We start from the raw sequence: 17,970 nt of genomic DNA, 5'->3' as shown, positions 1-17,970 counted from the left end.
TAAAAAAAACCGGCCAAGTGCGAGTCGGACTCGCCCACCGAGGGTTCCGTACAAACTTTCAATGGTTAAAATAATCATTAGACTTATATTGACCGGGATATAGACCGTGATTATGTGTATTACGTGATATCCCGGTCAATATAAGTCTAATGAAAATAACCGTGAATCATTCAAAACTCTTAAAATAATCATACTACTCATACTCATATTCATTTATTCATTCAACGCCATTTTACACGTCAAGATTTGATTTAAAAAAATAATATTCATACAACAATAATAATTAGAGAATAAATAGACAGAAGATTGAAATTACAAAAAGTTAGGCAATATTCACATAAAAAATGCACAAAAATATTTTTCTAATTAGGTAATAAAAAAATTGTCATAAGTGTAGAACTCGACCAGCCAATTTTTTAAGCGATAGGTACTTAAAGTTCGACACACTAGGCGCTTCAACCACATATTGCGGCAATTTATTATAGACGGCAGGGTCCATCACATGTGTTAATTTGACCGTAAATTGGATTTCGCCAATTTACGGTCGATACCTACTAACTTTCCGGCATTTCGAATGTTGTACTTGGAACACATGTTGTTAGTTTTGTCACAGAATATATGTATAATAGTACAAGTACAGAAGGCTCACTCCTTTGATGTTCACAAAATTTTATCCACTAGTGCTTTAAAATTGATAAAAGTAGGTGAATCTAGTAATAACGATCATTTACCACCTGTGGAACTACTGGAAGCAGTGATAAACGCATTTTTTGCGTTGTAGTTTCCTCGCTACAGTGAGGGGAAAAGTTTTGTGTTACACTCGGCTGCAAATGTATTTTACTTCTCGTGTGTTAAAAAACTCGCAAAATCAGGATTCTATAAATAACTCGCAAGTTCATGATTCTATAAATAACTATTATTGCACCGCGCGAAGGTCGTCGCCAATGAATGGGCCGCGAACTCGCGGCCGCTGACATGTACTTGTAGCGCGGCGATAGAATCGCGGAGTGAGCCGCCCCTGGTTTTGTATGCTGCCAAGTTCTCTCTTACATAAATGGCTACCTGCATGATAACTATTGCAGGCAGTGTAATGAGTGTAAGGATTCTTATTTTTTAAAGAGTTCTTTGGCCGGAGTGTCTACTGTCTACAGGTACCTGACCAACGATCCTGACAGCTCGTTTCTGAAAGCGAAAGACCCTCTCCCATTCAGCACAACGTCTCCAGAGCTCCGCACCGTACTGTATTAATGAATGGACAGTGGCGAAATAGCATGTCCGGGCTACTTTTCGAGCCACAGACTTTGCAACTCGACCTAAGGCAAAGCACGCACTGCCCCGACTACCACACGGTTTATCTACATACTTGCTGGTCCCATTTTAAGCCCTGATCAATCTTTAAACCTAGGAAAGTAGTCGTGGATGCCTGTTCAAGTATTTTCTCATTAATTATGAACTATCAACGGCGTGGTCATGCGGCCCGAAAGATGCACAAAGTGAGTCTTTTTGAGATTTAAAGCTAAGCCATTCCATGCGAACCATTGAGACAGCTGAGTTGTCGTTTCATTCAAGGCTCGCTGAAGACTTTCAGACGTTGGTGCAGTAACTATGGCAGCAACATCATCGGCGTACATTAAAATGTTGGCAGCCTGTATCGCAACCGGTAGGTCGTTGAGGAGAAGTGAAAAAAGTATGTTAGATACTGACGATTCTTGCGCTACGCCCATATAATAAAGAGTACTATCGTACAGTATGGCCACCCCCACTCCCCGCTGAAAGTGCCGCCAACCCCCTCTCGGTTACCTCACAGTTACCTCACAGTTGCATAAACCAGGCAAAAATCACAAAGAAGCCAGTTCATACAGACCTATCACGTTACTTAACATAATGGGAAAGTTATGCGAAAGACTAATACTGTCAAGGCTACAAGGCACGGTTGATAAGCTACAACCACCATTTCAACATGGGTTTACCAGATTCAGAGGAACCGCCACTCAGATTCTCCGCACGGGTAAAATAATAACGGATGCCTTGGCACAAGGGGAAAGCGTATCCATGATAAGCACAGATCTAAGCAAAGCGTTCGATTCTATTAACCACAAAGGCCTAATAAAAAAATTACAGAATGCTGATGTCCCTATAAACATTATTAAAATAATAGAAAATTACCTGGAAGACCGATTGCTTATAGGGAAATTTCGAACCATCCGTGGGCAGGCCAAGAACGCACCGCATGGGGTGCCTCAAGGATCGATCCTTGGCCCTGTCATTTTCAACCTGTTCGTTTACGACATATGGGACTCACACGACAGAATACGAGGTCTCAAGCTATCCCAATACGCTGACGATCTATGTATTTTAAACAGAGCAATTAACCCCGATCACGCCACCATGAGAGCGGAATGGGCAGCTGAAACCATTGTGGATTATTATAACAGATGGGGACTTAAATGCAACGTAGATAAGACAGAATGCATCTTGTTCACAAAAAAGAAAAAATTCAAGCCGACGGTTAAAATAAAAAATCAGACATTCCCATACAAAAAAGAAATAAAATATCTGGGAGTTATTTTCGATAAGACTCTTAAAATGACTCCACATACAGACAAAGTAGTCAAGAAGCTGAAACAGGTACGAGGTGCTCTGGGACCCATCATCGGCTTCCACGCCAAGACTAATCTAGAGGTCAAACTAGCCATAATTCAAGCCTGTATTCTTCCCATCATGGACTATGGCGTGGTGCAGCTATTATCCAGCCAGATACAGTAACTCCAACCTTCAAAAAATCGAAAGGCAATATAGAATGGCGCTGAAGGGTGCAGGTCAATTTCCTAGACGTCTCCCTACAGAAACCCTCTGGGAAATGGCAGATCTAGAAGCATGGCACCTCCGGGCAGCAGATCTAAATTACAAAATGCTGGACAAGATCGCATCGCTGGGAATAGAAGACCTAGACACACCTGGGGACGCTTACCTGGCACACGGAGAATTTAACCCATTACTAACATACAATAGAATTGGCGAAATTGAATATTTTATTAATAAAGACATGAGACGTTGGCCTCGCGGGGCAGCGGCTCCTCGTCCTCTTAGAATTAAGTAGGTAAACATAAAAACTGTAAGATACTTTCTAACATCTTTAACTCATACGTGACATGACACCTTCAGCTTACACAGATCTTCCCTAGACATAAGTCAGCTGACACAATCCTGCGGGAACAAAAAGATGTAAACATTAACAGGCAATAAACGATTTCTCATTCTCATTCTCATTCATTCACAGTTACCGCCTGTCAATAACACGAACAGTCGACCTGTCATATTAAATTTCACTCATACAAGCATAGTACGTTCACCTACACGATCTAAGACTGTGTGCTAGGAATGCGCCTCTTTCAAATATTTGATCTCCAGTGTCCGAGGTGTGCTAAGAAGCAAAGAAGATCGAGTATTATAGAGTTAGATTCAAAGTAAAATGTGTAATCACAGTGCATAGACTGCCATCTCTCGACGTAGGCTTAAGACTTTTGAACCTCAGTTTTGACAATTTGGCCCATAAAATTTCAAATATTAATATTAGCGCCACCTAGCTGAGCCCTTCTTCTGTGTGGTACTGAGGTAAGTACGTTTTATTCTTAGACTTTATCTGTCTATACGGAGTTATATATGTCTTTGACTAGAAGTATAGGTACTCTAATGAGTATTATTGTATTTAGCGCCGTCTCTCGGAACAATTTACTAAGTAATTTACGCGACTTGAGACTTGTGCGAACCTTTAGGCATGGAAAGTCACATGAAAAGTTGTCGAAACTAATAATAGATGGCGCTGCATTTGAATTTCTTGACTGATAACTCTAATACTAAATTGAATATACTCTAAGATAGAGCAGAGTCTAACTGGGAAATTACCTCCGCTTTACAAAAGACCGCAATCAAGTAGCACTAGACTTTACTCATTGTTGTGTTCCTGCCGGTGAGTAAGGCAGCCAGAGCTCAACGAGGGTGCGGTATGCTGACGACTGGAGGACCTACGGAAGTAATTAGGACAATAGATCCTTCCTCCTTCCTTCCTTCCTCCTCCTTCCTTCGGTCCTTTGAGTCGTCGGCACCCAGGCCCCTTCTAAGTACAGGTTTGTACAAGTTTCTAATGAGTCGAGTCGGCAACGCACATGTGCCACTCCTTGAGTGGCAGGCGTCCATGTGTAACAGTGACCGCTTTCCATCAGGCGAACCGTATGCATGTTTGCCACCTACGTGGTGGTACAAAAAAAAACTCTCGACGAATTCACCTTAAACATTAAAAACTAAATCAAAATCGATTGATTCGTTCGGGAGCTATGATGCCATGCAGACAGACATGTCAAGCGTCAAACCTATTATTATTATTATAACACTCCGTCGTTTTTGCGTTGGTGGTTAAAAACAAGAAACCTCCTTCAAAACTGTAATAAAACACAACTTTCTATGAAAATCGGTAAAGTGCGAGTCGGATTTCGACATTTCCATACAAAAAGGTCATGAGCGCCTGACGACATGTGATAGCAACGTACACTAGATTTGTAGTTTAAAGATTTTGCGTATATTTTGGAAACTATAAGAGATAGAGCAAATAGACTTCAGATTTTGGTTGTCGGTGGCACAATTTTTTTGTTTTCGTATATATACACCATTTTTTGGACCTATTAGGGCAATATTATGGTCAGTGCAATTCTAAACAGTCTTAAGCGCCTCTTTTTTAGTAGGAACTTAAGTCATTTTGGCAAATGATTAAAATTTTTAACAATTTATAAACAGAAATGAATTTCTTTCTACCTGTCCATGGCGCTCACAAAATTTCAAAACATTTAGTAAGTACTTGCAGCGGCAGTGAGTGAAAATCTCAATTTGAGTTTTTTTCTCTTAAGTCCGATTTACGCTTGACTGTAGATTTCTAATAGGTTTTCCTGTAATCTACAGGTAGAGGGCTATCTCGTGTATTTTTTTAAAAATTTTACGCTAAGTAGTTACGGAGATAAGGGGGGGGGGGGAATGGTCATTTTTTGCTTATTTTCTTAAATTACTTCTAAATTACCAAAATAAAAACTATAAAAAAAATATATTTGAGATGCTTATAAAATGCCCTTTCATTTGATATGTAGCACAATATAGTTCTAATAACTTTGATTTTTAATTTTCAATTTTACCCCCCAAAAGTGCCCCCTATGATTAAATTTCGTTTAATTTTATTTAATTATATTACATGTCCGTCTTTGGGCCACAGGTTTACATACGTGTGCCAAATTTCAAGTAAATCGGTCTAGTAGTTTCGGAGAAATCAGCTGTGACAGAGGGACAGACAGACACGCGAGTGATCCTATAAGGGTTCCGTTTTTCCTCTTTGAGGTACGGAACCCTAAAAAAGGGAAAAATTGAAAATTCTCTATCTCCAGCAGGCAGCAGGATTCAAGTCCTTTGAGGAGTCGTGGTCGAGATCTGCGACTTTTGAAAAGCTTAATTTTATTATGAACATACAATACACTCTAATATTCTCTTTATTCATTTTAATTCTTAGGCTAGGTTTTATAATATGATACTAATACTATACTAATATACTATATACTATACTAATATTATAAATGCGAAAGTAACTCTGTCTGTCTGTCTGTTACGCTTTCCCGCTTAAACCACGCAGCCGATTTTGATGAAATTTGGAAGAGACAATCTTTAGACCCTGAGACAGAACATAGGCTACTTTTTATTTCGAAAAAAGGCATGAAGGGGTTGAAAAAGAGGTTGAAAGTTTGTATGGGATTTCTTAATTTTAAAAGATAAAACCATGAAACTTTATATTTTAGCACTTGATAAGAAATCATTAAACATATATTTAAAGTCACATACAGGTCGAACGCGATTAATTAACATTATTTTTACCTTTAAAATAAACATGGTGGGAAATAAACATTAACTAAAAGCGGGTAGATTATATTTATTTGTCTACCCCGAACATTTATATAAATTAATATCGGGTAGTTTTGTGTTGTTTACATCTCCGGTGACATTTTGCTGGGACGTCAGTCTTCCGCGACCACGGCCAGTGCAACCTGGCCGAAACGTTGGGAAAAAAGGTAAAAATAATGTTAATTAATCGCGTTCGACCTGTATGTGACTTTAAATATGTGTACAAAGCGCGAGAACTTAAAGTGTTATATCATTAAACATCTTGATAAGGGATAAGGATAGGGATAGGGATAGGGATAGCGATAGGGATAGCGATAGGGATAGCGATAGGGATAGGGATAGCGATAGGGATAGCGATAGGGATAGGGATAGCGATAGGGATAGCGATAGGGATAGCGATAGCGATAGCGATAGCGATAGCTATAGCGATAGCGATAGCGATAGCGATAGCGATAGCGTTAGCGTTAGCGATAGCGATAGCGATAGCGATAGCGATAGCGACAGCGTTAGCGTTAGCGTTAGCGATAGCGATAGCGATAGCGATAGCGATAGGGATAGGGATACGGATACGGATACGGATAATATGGGTATCGTTAGAGGGATACGGATAATCGGTCGGCGGTCTCTTACAATCAATGTGCTCTAAGACGATCGTTGTTTGCTTGCTTGAAGATTACGTTTGCGATAAGTATAAGCAAAATGTAAAAAATTGTAAGGGATAATAGAAAAAAGTACTTTTTACCCACCGATCATAGTGTCGAAATACGGGCTATGTGGGATGTTTATAAAGGTTTCCCCAGCGTATATAGAATTACCTACGCTGTGGTCGATGTGTAATATTTCTACAATCATTGCAAGCAAAAGTATTATGTGCAATCGAAATAATCGCAGATAAATATACCTACAGAGAAACCTAAGGATCCAAATGAAAATCTTAATGAATACTTTTATTACGCGGGCGAAGCCGCGGGTAAAAGCTAGTATGATTATAAAAGTAAAATACAAAACCACATACAAAACAATACAAAATATATAAACACATTATAAAAAACCTAACCTAGGGTGCCGCCAGCAGCGGGGCAGGGCCCAAGCTGCCGGTGGTTAGGGCTGCAGAGAGAGGAACCGTCGGACTATCCGCGCCGTGTCCAAGATCACCGCCTTCTGCATCTGACCCTTGATCCAACCACCTAGCGAGACAATACACATAATATTATTAGTGTTTCAAAGACTTATTTTCATCGATATCTATAATGGGAAAAGCTGACGCTGGACGACCGGGCTTCGCCGTTGTAGCACAAAATTCCGTTTCTGACTTTTTAAAGTGTTAAAATGTGGCGGGTCAAAATACATCGAGGTGCAGCACCGCTGACGCTTTATTTTTAACCGACTTCAAAAAAGGAGGAGGTTCTCAATTCGACTGAATGTTTTTTTTTTTTTTTTTTTTTTTTTTTTTTGTATGTATGTTACTCGATATCTCCGAGAATCCTGGATCGATTTTCAAAATTTTTTTTTGATCGAACGGGTATAACCCCGAGATGGTCCCATTGACACCAAGTCAGGGTCTGATGATGGTATCTTGGAGAAATCGAGGGAACTCTTCAAATGTTATAGGCACATGTAAGGTTTTTAGTGTATTTTTCAAAGGTACACCAGTATTTACGCCTGACGGTAGTAATTTTATGTGGCTGAGCTGATGATGGAAGGTCAACTCCTCAATGGTTAGGAGTTAAAGGATAATTCTTTCACTACTGTACATATATTCGGACTGATACATATAAGATCACTAGGAACCACTAAAAATCAACAAATAAATTAACTTTTTAACAAAAAATAAAACCGCCTTCAAAAATAAGCGCGTTACAAAACACGAAGAAACTAAAAAGCCAAAAATAACAAACCTTTGAATTCAGATTTCTTATCAGATTGCAATAATCTAAACATCCAAATTATAAACAAATCAATTATTTTTGAAGGCGGGGCCAGCCTGCGTATGGTTGGGAGGGGCAAACAGGTCTGGTACGACTTCAAAAATAATTGATTTGTTTATAATTTGGATGTTTAGATTATTGCAATCTGATAAGAAATCTGAATTCAAAGGTTTGTTATTTTTGGCTTTTTAGTTTCTCCGTGTTTTGTAACGCGCTTATTTTTATTTGAATAGTTTTAAACCGATGATGATAGTTTGTAATATAATTAATAGTAATAAATAATCATGATATATATTGTTTTTAATTATTCATTCAGTTAAATAGGTTAGTACCCGTTAGTTCTCTAATGAATAATCATATGTAGGTATATTACCTTATCCCTCATAAAGTTATCAATAGCGCAAACTGCTTAGAAATAAGTTACTATAAATCTCAAAAATAAGGCTATGTAGGTGCAATATCCTAATCATTCGTCTATTGTATTTTCACGGAAACGTGCCTACGAACATTTCAGTCAGTCTGAGTATTATACTACTCTTTGGTCTCAGGCTCTCAGTAGGTACCTACAAGAAGTAATACAAGTAGGTATATGTCCATGTCGGTGGCCGCGAGTTCGCGACCCATTCAGTTGTGAAGACCTTCGCGCGACATGCGCGAGTTATGGAAACTTAATTAGGAAAATATTGGGTAAAATGAAGGTATGCACAGTGCACACTTTTCTATAATTTTGGGTTCAGTATCATCCACAGGCTGTTTCAATGAACGTAATACAAAACATGTTTTTCAAACTCTTCTTCCTATTGCTAAAACGCTATGTTTGGTCGCGTGTTGTTAAGCTAGTTAATAATCATTAGTATCATTATTTTCCTAAGTCCTTGAGTTGCAGGCGTCCATAGGTAACGGTGACCGCTTTCCATCAGGCGGACCGTATGCTTGTTTTGCCACCGACGTAGTGTAAAAAAAATCCTATTATTTTGTCACAACGTGGTTACCCTACCTAGATTGTTAAGATAAATTAGTTCGAACCTAGTTTTGTAGTATAAACTCACCTTTTTGTTTATCTAGGCTGATACTTTTTTAAAAATAAAAATAATAAAATGCATTCTGACGTGTTACTTGTCCTTGTCACAATAATCAAAACTGATAAGACACCCAACTGACGTATAGTAACAAAAAAGCGTACCCCTGAAATGTATATTGTATGTGCCTTTTAGGCTTAAAACTAGATGGCGCTGTTCGCAGCCTTGAAGTGGCGAAAATCATAATTTCCGGAAATATGTTTGCGTGTTTTTATTTTTATTATGATAGTGTTTAATAGGTGGCGCCTAAAAAATCGACGTACGATAAAAATCCTATCTAATAATCTTGATTAAGAGGATAATGGTGACTAACTTTGTATTTATAATAAGCGGCGTCCCTTTGATTAAAGTAAAATAGCGGAAGATAGGTGACGCGCCACTCAAATGTGGCCCTGGGATAGAAATATAAGTTTCATTGACGTGCGACCAAATACGCATGATACATTAATGACGCTCAAAGATTGCCTTTTGAGATTTGCATTCGCGGTAGCGTCAGCATAAAATGTTGATCATCATACAATCACGCCTGTATCCCATAAAGGGGTAGGCAGAACACATGAAACTACTAAAGCTTCAGTGCCACTCTTGGCAAATAAGGGGTTGAAAGAAAACGAAACTGTGACATTGCAGTGACAGGTTGCCAGCCTCTCGCCTACGCCACAATTTAACCCATATCCCATAGTCGCCTTCTACGACACCCACGGGAAGAAAGGGGGCCTGTGTGGTGACGGGTTAAGAAAATGTTGATCATAATAAATAATTTATATAATAAAACTTTTACCTGGTATTGATTGTTGATTGATTATATAATTTTTAGGGTTCCGTAGTCAACTAGGAACCCTTATAGTTTCGCCATGTCTGTCTGTCCGTCCGTCCGTCCGTCCGTCCGTCCGCGGATAATCTCAGTAACCGTTAGCACTAGAAAGCTGAAATTTGGTACAAAATGGAAAAAAATGTTTTATTAGGGTACCCCCCCTACATGTAAAGTGGGGGCTGAATTTTTTTTTCATTCCAACCCTAACGTGTGATATATTGTTGGATAGGTATTTAAAAATGAATAAGGGTTTGCTAAGATCGTTTTTTGATAATATTTATATTTTCGGAAATAATCGCTCCTAAAGGAAAAAAAGTGCGTCCCCCCCCCCTCTAACTTTTGAACCATATGTTTAAAAAATATGAAAAAAATCACAAAAGTAGAATTTTATAAAGACTTTCTAGGAAAATTGTTTTGAACTTGATAGGTTCAGTAGTTTTTGAGAAAAATATGGAAAACTACGGAACCCTACACTGAGCGTGGCCCGACACGCTCTTGGCCGGTTTTTTTTGTTAAATGATATTTGACCTCATTTTTGCAACAAACTTTAGTAGTACATTATTTTGTTATTTTTATTTACAAATAATAAAATAATGATCAACTAAAGTTTGTTGCAAAAATGCTTGCCTTATCAACAAGATTTTTTTTTAATTCACTCGCACCAAATATGTTTATTTGTTTTCTAGTTTTCCTGGAGATGAACTTGTCAGACACAAAAGGCTTATTGTAGTGCGTAAACAACGACAAGAGCCAGACTGGACGCCTCGACTTTTCTCGCTACAGTAAGGGGAAAAGTTTTGTAAATAACTATTATTCTAAGTATAGGAAAGTACCCTATCGTAAGCAATTTTAATAAAGTTTGTCTTAAAGAAAAAATATGAGGTCACTATTTTAGTTCCATCAATTTCTGCCATTTCATATTTTCAAAAAGTAATAGTGTGTTGTGAGTGAGACTAATCTCACTCACAACCCTATTTGCAACCCTAAGGTTGCAAATAGAAAAAAAAACAAATGTCTTTATTCAGAATTATGAAAAAAAAAACCGAGCACCATGGTTTTTTTTTCTAAATATGTTTTTTTTTTCACATGAACAAATAATTCGACAATAACGGTTTTTCGTGACTTGTATTGTTGTAACGTGTTTCAATAACAATAACGTACATTTTAATACGATTAACATTCAGTATACAAACGTTTATTGGGGAATCCCCGATGCTACGTGCAGCGTGGAGAGGCGGTCGTGTTGCCAACAGTAAATAGTGATAACTACCAACTACAGATTTCGTAAATGTTACTTTTATAAGACCAGAACTTTAAGTTATTTGATTAAATTCGTTTAATAGTTAACATTAAGTCTAAAAAACCGTATAAAAGTAATAACTGCTTTGCAAATTTTGAGATTTCGTACTTTAGAAAAAAACATACTCCAGAAAAAAAACTGGTTTTTTTTTCACGGTTTTTTTTTCATGTTTTTTTAAGCCAGAAAAAACCGTATTTTTTGCAACCCTAAGTGAGATACATGTCATCAAGCTCTTATATTTTCATTTCAATTTTACGAAGTTTCACTTCTTTCGCGCGGAGGAACTCCACGCGCTTTTTTCTAATGTCTGTATCAAATAAGATATTGTTGACAGTTGTGGCAAAAAGTGCCTCATCTAAATTTTGGTTAATAAGTTCATAATTTAGTTTAAAAATAAGACGTAATAAATATAAAAAAATATACTCATAATTATGTTTTTTTTTTGGTAAACCCTACTTACATCAAACCAAACATCGCTCCACAGTGCAAAATAGTAAAGTGATAAATAATAAGTAATTTATTTTGTTTTCATAAAAAATATGTTGCATAATTCTTATACTCCAATTTGTCTGCTGACGCTTCTTGATTCTTTGCAATGACATTTTTTTTTAAATCTTTATTAAAGAGCTTTGACATGACACAAGAAAGAGGCTCATCTCGATGCGCGCGTTTGTCTCGTTCGCACTACCGTCGTAATAAATCGGTGTGTCTCTGTCGTTCAATAGCGTAAATTTACATAGCTGTGTGGGTCTTCTTGTATGTAGTAGTGTGTAGTGCCATTTATTAGCTGACAATTAAGCTAGGAACATACTACGCGGACGTCCGTCGTAAAACGACCGCGACCGCGACCTATCAGTGTGCACGGAACAAAACATCCAGAGAGCCAGATTTCGATCGGACGTCCGTGCGCTCAAGGCCACGTCCGCGTCCGTCGACCGATAGTTTGCACGGTTATGTGTAATGTCATTGTCCAGATTCCCGTCCGCGGTCGATTCACGACGGACGTCCGCGTAGTGTGTTCCTAGCTATAGTATTGACGTGCCGTATCTTCCGCTATTTTACTTTAATCAAAGGGCCGTCCCCTTTCATAATTTTAGCAAACACTAACCTGAACGGCTGACTGACACGCTGAGGTCGATAAGTGGCTCCGTAGTTGTAGGTTCAGATTCAAAATGAAATTGCCGGAGCACAGCTTACTCCACAAACTACTAAGAAGATACTATACTCCGACACTCCAACAATGGGCACCACTGTTCTGGTTCTGTGATGGGCACAGACACGTGGCCTTGAGCGCATGGACGTCCGACCGAAATCTGGCTCGCTGGATGTTTTGTTCCGTGCACACTGATCGGTCGCGGTCGCGGTCGATTTACGACGGACGTCCGCGTAGTATGTTCCTAGCTTTAAGCTAGGAACATACTACGCGGAAGTCCGTCGTGAATCGACCGCGGACGGGAATCTGGACAATGGAAATACACATAGCCGTGCAAACTATCGGTCGACGGACGTGGACGTGGCCTTGAGCGCATGGACGTCCGTTCGAAATCTGGCTCGCTGGATGTTTTGTTCCGTGCACACTGTTCGGTCGCGGTCGCGGTCGTTTTACGACGGACGTCCGCGTAGTATGTTCCTAGCTTTAAGCTAGAAACATACTACGCGGACGTCCGTCGTAAATCGACCGCGGACGGGAATCTGGACAATGAAATTACATATAACCGTACAAACTATCGGTCGACGGACGTGGACGTGGCCTTGAGCGCATGGACGTCCGATCGAAATCTAGCTCGCTGGATGTTTTGGTGCCCGTGCACACTGATCGGTCGCGGTCGCGGTCGATTTACGACGGACGTCCGCGTAGTATGTTCCTAGCTATAGTATTGACGTGCCGTATCTTCCGCTATTTTACTTTAATCAAAGGGCCGTCCCCTTTCATAATTTTAGCAAACACTAACCTGAATGGCTGACTGACACGCTGAGGTCGATAAGTGGCTCCGTAGTTGTAGGTTCAGATTCAAAATGAAATTGCCGGAGCACAGCTTACTCCACAAACTACTAAGAAGATACTATACTCCGACACTCCAACAATGGGCACCACTGTTCTGGTTCTGTGATGGGCACAGACTACCTACTAAAACTAAAAAGATACCGCGATGGCTGGCGAACAAACGAGCGATTTAGGTGCAGCATAGAAATCTGGTTATAGAGAATCACACTTCTACAAGAGGTCATTCAAGTAAAATAAAAACAAACAAGAATATCAAAAGTAGACATTCAGATTAGAAATTTGAATTGTTTTTTTTTCTGTAGTTGCCGGTCATGCTAGAGTTGACAGAAAGTAACAGACGGGCGTACCGGACTGCGTTCTTGGTTCGGTCAAATCCTGTTCGATTTGTTCGTGCATAACCGTACCGTACTGAGCATCCCTAAGGCCGGCAACAGACGAGTCTTAATTTTCATAATCTTAAAAAAAATTGTATGAAAACTGGCACTGACAGATCTGTCAGTGTCAGTTTGAACTGTCAATTTGCATACAATTTTTTTTAAGATTATGAATTTTTAAGACTGTCTGTTGCCAGCCTTAGGCTTGCCACAGACAGTCTTAAAAATTCATAATCTTCAAAATTGGTTGTCTGTAAAGTCAGTTTACGGACGGTAGTTTAACGTGATAACGTCAAACATTACAGTAGTATAGACAGGGGCGGTCAGAGTATAGCAAAAGGGGCCCGATTCTGGGACTTTTTTCACGTTTTTTTGTTCTTATTATTAAAATAAGCATCTTTTATAAATTAAAGTTTTTTTTAAAACCTACTAATTTAGGAGTTAGAGTGGTGCAAAGTTGCAAAATTTTCCCGTAGCATTACTAAGGCGCCAGAGACAGAAAGCGATATCGACGGAGGCTCCTATTCTGTGCAGTTTGGCCTTCGGCCGTTTGAAGATACCTAACGAACCTAACCTATACCTATATAAAAGTCGTCATTTTGTATCCTAGACCGTTTGCGAGACACGCGTTAATTTTATTAAAGTGCTAGTGCCATTTACTAATCTTAGAACCCTAATATCTCAGTAAATATTAATGGAAAAGAAAAAGTTTATATAACAAAACATCCTTATTTAAACGTGTTCTATATGATTTATCAATATTAACATAGGTTATATTGGTAAAAAAAATCGTCGTAAATTTTCTCTCTGGCGCCTTAGTAAATACTATGGGAAAATTCGCAACTTCGTACTGCTCTAATAAACTCCTAAATAAGTAGGTTTTTCAAACAACTTCATTCTATAAAAGATGCTTATTTTAATGCAATCTTTCATGTTTTTAAATTACAAACACTCAAAAATAATAAATGAAAATTTTTCACAAAATTTTTCTAAGTCCTAAAATCGGGCCCCTTTTGCTTATACCCCAACCGTCCATACACAAACCACTTGCTCTCGCTTGCGGGCCTTGCGGAACGGGACAATGACGTCATCTTTTTCGTGCATGCAGCCCGTAGTAACGAGTTATTAGACGTTATCACGTCAAAAAAAATTGTATGCGAATTGACACTGACAGATCTGTCAGTGTCTGTTTGAACTGTCAGTTTGCATACAATTTTTTTTTAAGATTATGAATTTTTAAGACTGTCTGTGGCAAGCCTTATGACCCTTATAGTGCTAAGCAGTATCTTATTATATACGTAGTATTTTCTTAGTAGTTTGTGGTGCTAAGGCACGCCACAGACTGTCTGAAAAATTCATAATCTTAACAAAGATTTGTATGCAAACTGAAAGGTTGCATACAAATCCAAATTCAGATTATGAATTTTTCAGACTGTCTGTTGCCGGCCTACGTCTTGACTTGCTCAGTCTGATGAAGTTCAAACTGACACTGACAGATCTGTCAGTGTCAGTTTGAACTGTCAGTTTAAAAAAAAAATTAAAAAAATTTAATCTGTTTATTTCTAAGAAACGTACATGTATTTATAATATAGGTACTTACAAATCTACAATACAAATTATTATTAATTATTATTAATTATTATTTTTTAGTTGCATACAAATCTTTTCTAAGGCTCCCCACAGACAGTCTTAAAAATTCATAATCTTAAAAAAAAACTTGTATGCAATCTGACAGTTCAAATCTGTCAGTGTCTTGTCAGTGTCAGTTTGAACTGTCAGATTGCATACAAGTTTTTTTTAAGATTATGAAAATTAAGACTCGTCTGTGGGGAGGCTAAGATTATGAATTTTTAAGACTGTTGCCGGCCGTAGTCCCATGGTAGTGCGCTGGCTTCGTACGCAGATGTTCTCGGGTTCGATTCTGACAGCGATCTTTTTGCTTTTTGTTTTTATTATACATTAATTTTCTTTTTGTGTATTTTATTTGTGTTTATTTATTGTTTTATTCATACAAATGTTAACTTAAGCCCTTTTACATTGTTTGCCCCATCATAGGATTCTTCGGTAATGTTGTAAGGCCGGCAACAGACAGTCTTAATTTTCATAATCTTAAAAAATCATAATCTTATAAAATAAGATTGACTGCCTTGCCACACACATTCTTAAAATTCAAATTATTCGCAATCTGTCAGATCAATCTGAAAAAAATCATAATCTTAAAAAATAAGACTGTGTGTGGACTAGGGATGTCACGAATGTCGCATGTGTCACATTCGCGAATGCGAATGCGAATATTCAGAATGCGAATGTGCGTAAAAAACCAAAATAAAAACCAAGCAATCACCAACAACCCGCTAGGTAAAAAATTTAAAATGCTTACTATTGGTCAAAATGCCGAGTACGAACTACTACGAACTTCACGCCGTACGAATTTGACCTATCTGCGCATGCGCGAGTCGACAGTCGACAAGTAGCAATTGGAGCGGCCGGCGCGGGCGAGGAACAAGCTGCGACTTGCACACATTCGCATTCGCAAAACATTCGCATCGTTTGAAGCGAATGCGAATGTCAATGCAAATGTTTAAAAGAATGCGAATCATTCGCATATGCGAATGCGAATGCAAATATTCGTAACATCCCTAGTGTGGACAGTTGCGAAATTGTATGGGAATCCGTGCACTCGATCTGATTTCATAAGATTATGATTTTTTAAGATTATGAAATTTAAGACTGTCTGTTGCCGGCCTAAGTCTTGCGAATGAAATTTCGAAAAGTTGTAACAAAACAAAATACTTTTGGATATTAAAAAATAAAATAATTCAAGAAAAATATTAGTAGAAAAAAATAAAAAAGGTCTCATCAGGATTTGAACCCGGGACCTCTTGCTCCGTAGGCGGGGTCACTACCGAGAAGGCAAAGAAATTGTCAAACCCTAATGGCCGCTGTACACACATGGCCAACAGTTCCACCAACCCCCTTGGCCATGTGTGTAGAGGGCTACTTGGCCGTAAGTTGGCAGTTGGCGCTTGCGCTTGCTGGCCAACCGATTCGTGTCGGTTTTTTGTCCACACATCAAAGGATCTTGGCGCCAATGGCCAACTGCGTTTACACGTTGGCGCTTCATTCAGTTGGTCGTCAGCCGTCAGAGAGGACGGTAGTGAAATATTTACGAAAATAATAAGTTTATCTATGTCAATAATAGTGTAGATTTTAGGAAATAAAATAACCTTGCAAATGTTTAATGTATTTCCTAAAAAAGATAAATGTTCTTATCAGAATATTCAAAAAATTGTTAATATTTCAAATAATTTAATTTTACTACGGGGTTATTATTTTTTAATCAAATTTTTCTGACAACGTCTATGACCTAGAATTTCCTAGACTTTTCCATTCCACGTCCATCTTCCATGAAGAGCCAATGCCAAGTGATTGGTTCGCCAATGTGTAAACAGCGGCTCTTATCTTGGCCAAGGGGTTTCACAAAGGGCTGGTGGAACCGTTGGCCATGTGTGTACAGGGGCCATTATGCACCTGCGATTGCAGCGCCACCTATCTTTTCTTTTATATGTGCACTTCTGATACTTAAAGCTTTCGCTCCTTATATTTCTAATCTCCATACCGAGACCGCTGCTCTATACAATCTGTGGTTCTGACCTGACTTTTGTCAAACAGAAAATAACCAATTTTCGGGTGAAAATTTAATCTTTATCGTTTATCTGAAATTTTTATCCTAACATACGTTCTCCAGTCGTACATTAATACTACAAAGACAATGGGCGATCACGACGATTTTGAAGATAACCAGTACCCGGATAACGACGAGTTTGTTCCATACGTGACTGCCGGTAATCTCACACAAAGAAATGGCGCGAAAGTGGCAATTTGGGGTAAAATCACTAGAGTATCAGCAAGCGAAGGCTTTTACATCAAGACTGTCGATGACCAAGAAGTACTTATCAAGTTGAGGAAGCCCTTAGACGAGCCTTTAGAAGGCTGGTACGAGATATTTGGCGTGTCCCAAGGGAAGAGCATTCTATGCGATGAATATGTACCGTTTAATCAAGAAATGACAAAAAATGTTGATGTGGAAGGACATAAAGGCTTGGCGAGATTGTTAGCAGCCCTGGATGATCCCTGGAACCTCGGGGATGAAGGATCAAATGGCTTAAATGGTGTAATGCCCATGGAATGATTGCAGCTGTATTAAAGATTTTAATTAGCATGTAAGTTTCTTATATTGTACATTTCAGTAATAAAAATCATATAAACATTTGGTATTTTAAATTTATGTTCAGACCTTTAATTTAGTTGCTTTACTTCAAACTGCTGAATCCTACCTTCAGTTTTGAAATGTTGGTATTAAGAAAAGATGTTCAGATTGATACTTCCTAATGGATTTATCAGTTTAAGTTAAGCAACTGAGTACATCATAATTATCAGTGATTGTTGAATTGGTTGCCATTAGGGCCCTGGGCTTAAAGTGACTTATCTTAATCTTCATTTTGTAGACAACTTTTTTTCAACACTACATTTTGA

At 38.5% G+C, this 17,970-nt stretch overlaps 1 protein-coding gene across 1 annotated transcript; it reads left to right on the top strand.

Moving 5' to 3' along the window:
• Nucleotides 1-17,071: 17,071 nt before the first annotated feature.
• On the top strand, nucleotides 17,072-17,704 carry LOC125230131. Its single transcript, XM_048135165.1, has one exon. The coding sequence runs from the start codon at nucleotides 17,207-17,209 to the stop codon at nucleotides 17,624-17,626; it is 420 nt and encodes a 139-aa protein (XP_047991122.1). The 5' UTR covers nucleotides 17,072-17,206; the 3' UTR covers nucleotides 17,627-17,704.
• The last annotated feature ends 266 nt before the right edge of the window (nucleotides 17,705-17,970 follow it).

Source organism: Leguminivora glycinivorella, chromosome 10 (genome assembly GCF_023078275.1).
Source record: "Leguminivora glycinivorella isolate SPB_JAAS2020 chromosome 10, LegGlyc_1.1, whole genome shotgun sequence".
In the NCBI taxonomy this organism is placed as follows: Eukaryota; Metazoa; Arthropoda; class Insecta; order Lepidoptera; family Tortricidae; genus Leguminivora; species Leguminivora glycinivorella.
Note: the sequence above shows the minus strand (reverse complement) of the source record. Positions and strands in the feature narration are given on the sequence as shown.